General features: G+C 31.8%; 1 protein-coding gene across 2 annotated transcripts; it reads left to right on the top strand.

Moving 5' to 3' along the window:
* Nucleotides 1–7,314: 7,314 nt before the first annotated feature.
* On the top strand, nucleotides 7,315–10,884 carry LOC127728240 (uncharacterized). Of its 2 annotated transcripts, none has more exons than XM_052235510.1 (2): nucleotides 7,315–7,423; nucleotides 9,012–10,884. In XM_052235510.1, the coding sequence occupies exon 2, from the start codon at nucleotides 9,012–9,014 to the stop codon at nucleotides 10,557–10,559; it is 1,548 nt and encodes a 515-aa protein (XP_052091470.1). In that variant the 5' UTR covers nucleotides 7,315–7,423; the 3' UTR covers nucleotides 10,560–10,884. The 2 variants fall into 2 exon arrangements, with proteins under 2 accessions (XP_052091470.1, XP_052091471.1); XM_052235511.1 differs by lacking the exon at nucleotides 7,315–7,423 and adding an exon at nucleotides 7,958–8,176.
* The last annotated feature ends 308 nt before the right edge of the window (nucleotides 10,885–11,192 follow it).

Raw genomic sequence — 11,192 nt, 5'->3', positions numbered from 1 at the left:
TCTTTAAAAATACCGCATACCTTTGTGCTACAATTGTGCTCCTTTGTGCACAAAGGATATCCTTTGTGGTGTTTTTAGAGACCCTGTATAGATGGCTCAAAAAATTCCAACTTTACAGGGTCTCTAAAGATTATGGCAAATTTTCAGTAATTATAGAAAAAAATGAATAAAGAAGACATGTTGAAGAAAACTTTATAGCGCTGGATAACATTTTGATTTTAGGGACAAGTGTAAAAAAGTGAAGAATCTTTTAAGAAAATTATCCAGAATATGTAATCTTATATAAATTTTTAAATTCATTATTCGTAATTCCTTTAAAGGGAAATTAGTAACGATTTAAAATAGCTTGTAATTCGATGATTCAACATCATTTGAATACGTATTCATGCGACTTTTAACTGTTATTGCTCAGCATGTCTAGTTATTGAAACACATGTCAGCTGAAAAAAATGAAACTAGGAAAAGTAGCAGCAGGAAAACCGATTTCTTGATTCATTCGACCCGCAAAAAAAATCAGTCCTCTACCGGTTATGAATAAATGATTTACATTTAGTGTATACGTTTTCTTCCATGAAATGATATATATCAGCATTAGACACGAAGTTGATTCTTAATAACTGGTGCATTTCATTTTCGCGCTTTATCATTACTCTTGCGTGCATTTCCATTGCATTTGCGTGTAAAAATCGTTACGTTTTTAAAACGATCCTGCACTGTAAATATACCTGACGCCTGACGCGTCCGGACGCGTTCAAAATTTGTACACCGAATGTTCAATATTTTAACGTCACATATTCATGCTTAGAGACGTGTTCAAAGTTTTAACGTTTGTGTTAAAAAGATTAACATGTGTGTTCAGACGCAGTGAACACCGGTGTTCAAATTCTGATATAAAAAAGAAGATAGTCGTTTGTCCGATTTTCTATCCTTCCAATTGGCAAATTCAAAAAGAAATTCTTTAAAAAATATGAGATATGAATGAATATTAAACTTCCAAGCTGGCATATATGTATAGTTTATGAATTTATTTTATTATTTATTTATATATACTAGTTTTACTTATAAGTGACATAATTATGCATATCAATGAGGCCTATTATGATAATATCGTAATAAAAATATGTCGATGTTTATCTTATTTCATGATCCGTTCATTTTATTAACATTACATGTTCAATCAGTGTTCAAATCGCTCGAAATTTTGAACACCTCGTGTTAAAAAAAATATACCAGGATACCAAATACCGGAAACAGATATCGGCTGGCGATTTAGGCGGTTAAACGAAGAATGGATACACATAAGAAAGAGAACTGGAGAAGGGACTTCTATCCCATATGAACACGAAAGAAGTAAGTAACAAGTTAGAATAATCTCCATAGGTAGTTCGATGGCTTCCTTGTTATTTTCTCATGCCAGATATATATTTGTCAAATATTCATAACTGTTATATCCAAATTTTCAATATTCAACATAAAAGACGAATTAAAAAACGGGCTTTAGATATATAAACGTAAATAACTGTCAGCTTTGTTCTGATGATTTCCTAAACTGATGAATAAACAGTCTGTCTGTTATACAGAATAAATGATGATTTTCAACATCCACATACGTTAGCTGAACACTAAGTGTTAAGAACTCTAACATCAAGTGTTAAAAAATGAAACACAAAGGCATTAAAAACTGAACACCACACATTCAATTGATGAACACTAAGTGTTAAGAACTCTAACATCAAGTGTTCAAAAATGAAACACAAAGGCATTAAAAACTGAACACCACACATTCAATTGATGAACACTAGTGCAAACATTTGGAACACCATTTTTGACTTAGAAAATGCATTTGTTTTTTATATTTGCAGGAATCGTAAGATTAAAATGTTTGAATTAGGAACCGGTAGCCAATAATCCCAAAAAGGTCATTTCTGCATGCTATAAAGTGGTGGAAAAAAGAAAGATGTCGAAAAAAGGTATGACAATATATGTATATTAATAGCTTATGTGGGTGTATCATTTCTATCTGTTCACCTTAGGTCAAGAAATCGACTTTTGTAATTTATAATGTCAAAACTTGCATTTCATTGCTATAGACTATCAATTTGTACACTAGTATATATCGACATTAAAGCATAATAAGCATTGCATAATTTGATGCTTTATGAAAAACTCTCTTCTATTAATTTTTAATTTTATTTTGCAGGATATATAGGCTCATAGACATTCCTTGTTGTGGAGGATTTTGACATTGGAAGTTGATAACAACACATAAAATGCCACCCAGTTGATAGCTTTAAGTGAAGATGCACTGAAAAGTGGAGCGTACATTGTATGTGATCGTACAAGAACTGTTTGAATTTGCAAACTTTTAAACTTTCATTGTGACAAATACCTATATCATAAACTTTCTAATTATCACATTGACATGCTTTTTTGGTTAGGATACAAATGATGTTGCAACTATCTAGTCATGTAGGGGAAAATCATTATTTGTGATATATATTTAAGTCAGTTTAAAAACATTATGTATGTGATTTCACTGACTATTACTTGTGATATCATAAGGTATCTGGTGTACTTTTCTTACATATAATATGCTCATTTGATTACATAAAGAATTGCTTGTTAAAATATGTTTTATTGTTATATTTTGCCTGATTGAATATAGTTTTTATAACAGTTTATTTAAGTTGAGTACTTATGGAAAATTATGTACGCTTGAAAATAGAACATGTTCCACATTTGAACACCATCACTTTGAACACTTATGTCAACTGTTCTGAAAGCTAACGTCTGGTGTTCTGAATCTTAACACTTTGGCTTTAAACATGTTCTATGTGTTCAAAAAGTGTTACATGGCTGCTGAACGCGTCGACGTATTAAGGGCATACGATACAGTAGAGATCCCTCGTTGATTTTTTCTTGAAATTTTGGTAGAAGGTCAATTTCGATGTGTACTTTTGAAATATGCAAAGAAAAATATACCTTCATGACTTACTTTTTGAGATAATTTGGTTCGAAATTTGCATATTTGAAGGAAAAACCCTGAAATTTCAAAAATTAGGACTTTTAAGAAAAGTACCAATACTTTTGAACGAACAGTCATAATTTAACCGGGTTTTTTGTAAAATGTTCCCTTGATCCATGGCATCAGCATGCTGTAACAAGTTAACGGTTGAAATAAATAATTATATCCTAAATTCTTTTAATACAAGTGAAATAAAGAAGATGAAAATATTTTTGCGTCTACACAGAAGTGCAGAAAAAATTCTATGGTTGATTTTTTCTTAAAATTTTGGCGGAGCGTTCTTGAAACAGAACTTGATTGATTGCAAAAGAAAAAACTGGGGGTCCATGTGCTTGTTTTTTCAATAAAAGCAATAAACCTTAATTTTTATTGGCAAACGGGACGCCAATAAGGCGCCAAACTACGTTGGAATAAGTTTTATTCGCAACAACGTCGTGAAATCTTTCCCGCCGTTCACTACTACGTTGTCAATTTCAGTGGTAGAGCCAAGGTGTTTTTTTTTAAACCAATGATATTAATCATGAAAATTAATAAAGCTGGCTCCTCGTAAATAGCATCATATTTGCCAAACCTTTATGAATTGTTACGAAACTTGGATAGAAAAAGTATTCTAGTAAATTACTTTTAGAAAAGACATGTTCGGAAACAAAACAGATATATATAATAAAAAAATTAATTTGCATCTCTGCATGTCCGACATTAGTCATACAATTCATGTAGACAACACAGCTTGAACATAGTTTTAATTGTTCAAAAGGCCCCGACATGACAAAATGTGCAACAATTATAAAGTAAGGGGGATGATATAAAAATAAGGACATTTGGTATGATTGCAAAAGAGACAACTATCAACCATAGTTCAAATGACGAAGATAAACGCTATTAAAGGTAAACCTACGGCCTTCAACACAAAAAAAAAAGAAAAAAAAAAGCCACACCGTATAGTCAGCTTTAAAAAGCCCCGACATGAAAATGTGAAATAATTCAAACAAGAAAACTAACGACCTACTCTATAGGCATTACATGAACACAAAATCATACCCACATTAAATCGGGTCAGCTTAGTCCATTACAGTGTAGTACTAGTATAACATTTCATACAGCAGTCGATATAAGAGCATGAAATTTAATGATTCTGTATCAATAGATAAGTTACCTAAGCTTGTCTTCAGGGTTTTTTTTTTTATTACGGTACATATAATCATTGAATTACTTGTCTGTATTATACCTTCAATCTAGGAGTGAGTGCAACCACATTGTTTGTCCGGTCCAACAAATATTTTGTTTCTTATCTGAGAAACTTCTTTACAAAAAGACTTCGTATTGTTGTAACTTAACATCAATGAGTAATCAGGCCGTTACTCCGTTAGTTTTCTCGTTTGAATTGTTTTACATTTATCATTTCGGAGCCTTTTGTAGCTGACTATGTGGTATGGGGTTTGCTCATTGTTGAAAGTGTGAACTATAAATCTAACGTCATTTGGTCTCTGGTGGAGAGTTGTCTCATTGGCAATCATACCACATCTTCTTATCTTCAGGTGGAAACCCAGTAGAAATTAAACAAAAGAAATGGAACTCTTTGTTAGAGAAGGTAAAAAGGACAAGTTGGTAAATTTGAATTGTTTACATCTATTTCAATGGACTTTAAAAGTTTAATTAATGAATGTGCCTAATTTAGGATTTTAAGCATTTTATGTATGTGTTTTTACTTTAAATTATTGTATGAAACTTCAAGATATTTGTAATCTTTTAAATAATAGACAAATTTTCACAAAACAGTCGATTGTAGTAGGTGCAAATACATGTGGATCTTTTTTGTGCATAAGCATAAATTCCGCCGAAAAAAATCCAAAGAAATATAATAGATTGATCATTTTAAATCATTAATTTGCATCTCTGCCTCCGGCTACAGGTTTTTGGGAAAAAAATCCCAAAATGTGCAATAAGTCCATCGAAAAGAGAAAGTCGAGTACATCTTTTTATATTCAGGCGTGTTTGAGTTGACTATTTTGTCTTGAAAACGTATAAAAGAAAAATATTTGATACATGATCATCTCGCTTCAGATTCTGTTATTTTTATATATTAAGGCTCTATGTTGATATAATAACATTAGAAATTTACCGTACTAAAAAATGAAATGTATGGGTCAAGTGAAATACCTTTCTAATGAGTCATAAAAACAGACTAGGTGTGTTCGAATAACAAATTTTTTTCTAAAATTACTTGAAGACAGACTTTTCAAGTGGATCTTAAAAATGCATAACTTCAAAAAAAGTTCATTTTTTGTGTGTGTTATCTAGGGTAATTAGTCTTCAAACTCTGAAAATTTTTAGTCTGCCCTTCCATGAAATATTTAATTAGAATTTTTTAAAATATATTTGAACTTTCGAAAAATTCCCCCTAACAACCGATCAGACAATAGTTTTAATTTGACCAAATGCATAAAAGTACATTAATGATGCATAATAACTAGTAGATAAATTTGTCATTTAAAATACAACTGGCATAGAAGAATCGTAATGATGCTATGTGGATAAATTTATCGGTTTTCAAGAGCTAAATTGACAGCGTCATCACTACAATGGGTTCCATTTTTACGATTATAAAAATTAGGTGGCGTAATGGAGAGATAATTTTGACGAAGTAGAATCCTGACTTTATATTGCAATTATAGTTTAATTCCATATTAGGGAATAGATAAATCATGTTCTCTTATGCCATTGGGAATTGGGAATCAAACCACGTCTCGTATTATTATATTTATAATGTCTTCAACATTAAAGCTACCTGAAAGGGTCTTTAAAACAACTCATTCTGGCCAATGATATTATTTTTAAGATTGGTAGGGATCTTTATAAAATGAAATAAAAAAAAAAAAAAAACGATAGAATGTTTTAAGACTTTGCCAAATTGTATAGTTTATATAATGCCTTTTACAAAAAAGTAATATAATGTATGGGTCACGGAGCTATTTTTCATGCTACAAGTTTTGCAAAATTGTCAGATTTTGTATAGATTAGACATAAAAAAACAACAAATTTGATTGAATAGAAAGAACTTTAAACGATCGAAGTTTTAAATGAAATATGAGAAGATATTTCTTATAATTTGCTTTCAGAAACTTGTACCAGACTGAAAATTGGGGTCATGGAACACGTTTTCTCACAACAAAACAAAATGGATAAATTTACTATATAGATTTCTTTATTAAAGATGATCCGAGCTATCCACCCCGATATGGCTAAGTTAGGAAAAAAATAAATCAGACAAAACTATTCTGTATTAAAGTATTTGTAAGAAACAGTCATAATGATAATATACTAAATATAATTTTCTCTCATTTAGATTAAAAAGTCTTGCAAATAGACTGCATTCCTCTCTCAAAATTTTCATATTTCATATAAAAGATCTAAACCGATTGCTACCTGCTATTTTTCAATCCAAGATGGAAAGACACCAAATCTACCCAATTCAGAAAACCAAATATTGATCAGTGTCACACTATTGTTGTCTTCCGTGTGCACGACAAGGATATAATTGATTTGTTAGTTTTATTAATATGACCAATATTTTTATATTTTTTTCACAATTTTTAGAATGAAAAAGAAATGATATATATGTAGTATTCATGACACAGGAACCATATTGACTTTATAAAACCCATGCAAAGCAAAGGAACAGCGTGGAAATATTCTTGCTTTAAGAATTTAATTAGATATAAGTGTTCTTCATCTTTAATGATATGAACAGTACCATTTCGACAAAATATTTTCTCTCTCTTTATTTTTATTTATCTTCCTCTTGTATTTTCTAATATATTTTCTAAAGCTGTTAATCATTCTCACTAAAATGTGCAACGTATGAAAAATGTAGATGCTGCATGGTATAGGTCAATGAATCCTCAACCAAACGACGAAAAACAAAAACAAAAATCGAAAGCATGTTCCATTCTCATGTAATATTTTCGTAAGGCAGTAAGTATCAAATAACAATGGATTTATATCTATTTTGAAATTCTATCCATATATATTATCATTTGTATTCTTTTATTGATATTTATTATCTGTTCATAATTCTGCACCGTCATAATGGACGCCCTTTCATCAGGAGTTCTCGTAAGGGACTCTCTCGAGTGCAGATTGGCTAATTCACATTTCTCGTTTATTTTCCGTTTTTTTTTAATAATGATAAATATTCCCATCTAGCCTTAGTGCAGATTTGAGGTTATTTAAACAACTATAAAGGCGGAATAGGAAATTGAGGAAACATGAATTGAATCCATGTCATTAAGGTGGTTTTGTTTTGAATTATGTGTTGAGTCTACTGTAGGTTTCTGTGTGTCTGGGGTGGTGATAAAGACGGAAATATTGTCAAACATCGTTGGTGTTGTGTAAAAGGTACTTAGTAATATTTATATAACATTTTCTCTAAAAGTTTCATAAAAGTTGTGCAGTAAAAATAAGAATCTTGTCATTTCTCCTTCATGAATTTATAGCAACTGCTCTCGGCTATTTAAATTTTGAAAGGAAGGACATTGGGTTATTTCCTATTATTTTTCCCAGAATCATAAAACATATGAATTAAGACAAAATTGAAATTGATAATTGATACAATATTTTAACCCTATTTAAAAGACTTAGATATTTTCCAACACAGTATAATAAACGTACACAAATTGGTTCATTGAAAAACTTTTTTCGTTTTGTTAACTGCATATATTAGGAAATTTGTTTACATGGAAAAACATATTTTTTTTTGCATTGAAATATAATACAAATTACTTTTTGCATTACAAAAGAACATGTCTTGCTAAATTGTTTCAGACGTTACAGTATGAAATTTACTAAGTAGTGCCGCCGCTCGAATATAAAAGTATAGGACGTCATGTTCTATAGATATTATTAGCAGGTTATTCCAGATATTCCATTGCTTGCGTTTCCTACCATGATTTCCTTGATAGAGGGTAACTGCTTACAAGGAAATATTGAATCAAGGGTTCCGAGTGGTAAAGTTGAAGTCATCTTCCGCCTATTTTTGAAGTAATTTGAGTATGATTTCAGTGATTACGAACAATATTTGACATGCTATAATGTATTACTGTTTTGTTTATACCTGATGTTTTCCCTACTTATTTTATCGGTATTTCAGAGGTAAGTGCTTTTTTTTAACTGTTTTTTTTTTCTATTGTGCATTCTTCTGTGTATCTTTTGTTATTCCATTGATCTATATTAAAAGGGGTGACATCTAAAACGCTACTTTAATCCCACCACATATTAATTCATATGCCTGAACCAAGCCAGGAACCGATTCGGTTAATACAATGTTTTTTATTTTGTCTTTTATGATATATGGTGTTTATGCCATATGTTTTTAATCTCTTTTAAATTATTCATATTTACTCAGACACCAAGTGATTCAGAGCTTTACACATTTTATAAACATTTATCTACAGCTGAAGACCATCGATGGATTTTGCGTCGTTTAGTTGCTGCCGCATTGACGTTTACCCCACACCAACTTTACTTAAAAAAAAATAAATTGGAAAAAGAAAAACTCAATTATTGCATAATTCTATTTCTTTTTCATTTCAAACAAATTCCCATGTAGCTTTGGCATAATTTTCATCTTGCTTTGATGATTGCTTTTTTCAGTAAATAAAAATAAAATAAATGGGAAATTGAAAAAAAAACCCATCTGTTTACTCACGTAAATGTTAATTGTTAAACTTTCCGAACCAGATAGAAAACTCTCTACAGTTTGTTGCCAAATCCTAACAGTTTATCAATATGGTACGATTGCCAATGAGACAATTTCCCACCAAAATCAAAATGTCGTGGATGTAAGCAATCATACGTATATTCCATCCAACTTCTATCGTAATTCATCGAATGCTGCGGTACGAGATTATCATTTGCAGCTAGGATTATGGTACTTGATAAAGAGATTTCTACCACACTAAAATAGTTAAATCTTTTTTGTTTTTAGATGACGACAGAAGAATTTACATGTCCAATATGTTTTGACGGAATCATATTACCAAAGATACTTGAATGCGGGCATACGTTTTGTTTAAAATGCATAAAAGATTATTCCGACGACATAAAAACCGACAATAGAGATTTAGTATGTCCACTGTGTCGATCTAAGTTTAACCTGCCAAAGAGAGGACCTAGTCAGTTAATCACAAATTATTTCGTTAATATACCAAAGCCACAAAAGTATTGTCTTAACTGCCAGAAAACAGAAAAAATATCAAGTTTTTGTCTTGTTTGTGGTTCATTATTTTGTAAAAAGTGCTTTAAGTCTCACATTCACTCAATCGTTAATAACAACTCCCCAGATGACGAAAACGACGAGGATGAACTTTCAATCCCACTACACTTGTTGCTACAAGGAGTTCGAACAATGTTTACTTGTAAACTGCAATCTTACTTTGTTATAGACATTCCACAAAACAACGACGGGAGTCATATCATTCATTCTGTACGAGCGTCTAAATATGGAGGAGTTTATGTTGTGCCCGATCAAGTTAATTTCATTTTAAAGTTTGATCAGACTGATAGAATACAAGAAAAAATAAGGATAAAGACACCGCCCCAACTGCAGTGTAGTGGAGTTATCGAAACGGACATTAACACTTTGCTGGGGACATTTCCTGTTAAGAAATTAATACTGAAATACGCATCCAGTTGCTGGTCCATCTTCGCAACTTGCTATGACTTTCATCCACTTGATTTGGTAGAATTGTCCAATGGAAATATACTGGCGTGTGGCCCAAATCGTTTGCTGGTGCGTAAGGAAAAGTTTATCAAACGAACAGGGAATTTGCAGGTATACTCAATTCGAGGAGAACCATTGTTCAGATTAGATAAGTTACTGGGCAACACTAAGACTTTAGCATATCCAAGTATACTGGCTTACGACAAAAATAGGAAGGCCATATCTGTGGTCGACCAAGAAAACAAAGAAATGATAGTGATTCACGAAAAAGACAAATCGTGTTATACTTACAACGGGAGTGGCAGGCCGATTGTTCCATTTCCATTATCATTATTTGGAATAGGTGACAGTTGCCGTGTACAGTTTTTTCCATTAGGACTCTGTGGCAGTTCAAATGGACTTTTCATGATGACTTCCAACGATGAATGTCTACATATGGTAGATCGATTCGGAAAACTGGTTGGAGTTGGACAGACAGACGACAATGATAACTTTGGAAGACTCGTTACAATTGACGAGAAAGGAGGTATATGGTGTAGTGATCCGCAAAATGGTGCCATCAAAACTTTCAAGGTTATAAATTACAGGAACGAACTCGACGGTAATAAAAAGTCTGGTATCCGTGGCAATATCACGTCTGGTAACCGTATAAGTGTCACATCTGGTATCCGTGGAAATATCACGTCTGGTACCCATGGAAGTGTCACATCTGGTATCCGTGGAAATATCACGTCTAGTATCCATGGAAGTGTCACATCTGGTATCCGTGGAAATATCTCTATATCGAATAGATCACAATTTGTTCCAATATAAAAAAACAAAAAACAGTCTTATTTTCTTAACGTTCCATTTTTTCGACTTGTTTACGTCATAATTCAACAAAAGACATCTCACCATTTTTTGGATGCATTAATATGTTTGCCTAATGACGATACCAATTGTGTGTCAGTTCTCCATCTTTTTAAATGGATATTTTTGGATAAAAAATAGGGATATATCGAAGTCCAAACTTTTTTGGAAGGTTTTTTATTGATAGTTTTTTGGAAGATATTTTACTGGTAGTTGAATTCTTTGCATAAAAACGATGACGATAAGTTATGGGGCAGCCTGACTATTAAAATTTTTGAAATTAAACAAATCATTTATCGTCCTTTCCTTCTCCTTATCACCCTGTTTAGTCTCTCTGTAATTATCCGATCGCGACTTTGAATGGTAAAATACATCTATGGTAAAATCAATAAGAGTACAGACACAGAAATATCTCGCCTTCTTTACTTGATTGAATTTATGTTGAAAGTCTCTTATACGATTAACGTTTTCCTACAAGTGTCACGTAAACTTAACATTTTCCATGATCCATGTAAATCGGAGCCGTTAAGGTCAGACGAACACTGTCAGACGGACATGTAGAACTTACAAACATTTTATACACCAAACAAAGTTAAT

The sequence above is a fragment of the Mytilus californianus genome, unplaced genomic scaffold (genome assembly GCF_021869535.1).
Source record: "Mytilus californianus isolate M0D057914Y unplaced genomic scaffold, xbMytCali1.0.p SCAF_2, whole genome shotgun sequence".
Lineage (NCBI taxonomy): Eukaryota > Metazoa > Mollusca > Bivalvia > Mytilida > Mytilidae > Mytilus > Mytilus californianus.
This window is presented reverse-complemented; position numbering and strand designations above follow the sequence as displayed.

Coding starts and splice junctions, on each gene's coding strand:
- LOC127728240 (XM_052235510.1), top strand. CDS start 9,012: ATGACGACAGAAGAATTTACATGTCCAATATGTTTTGACGGAATCATA.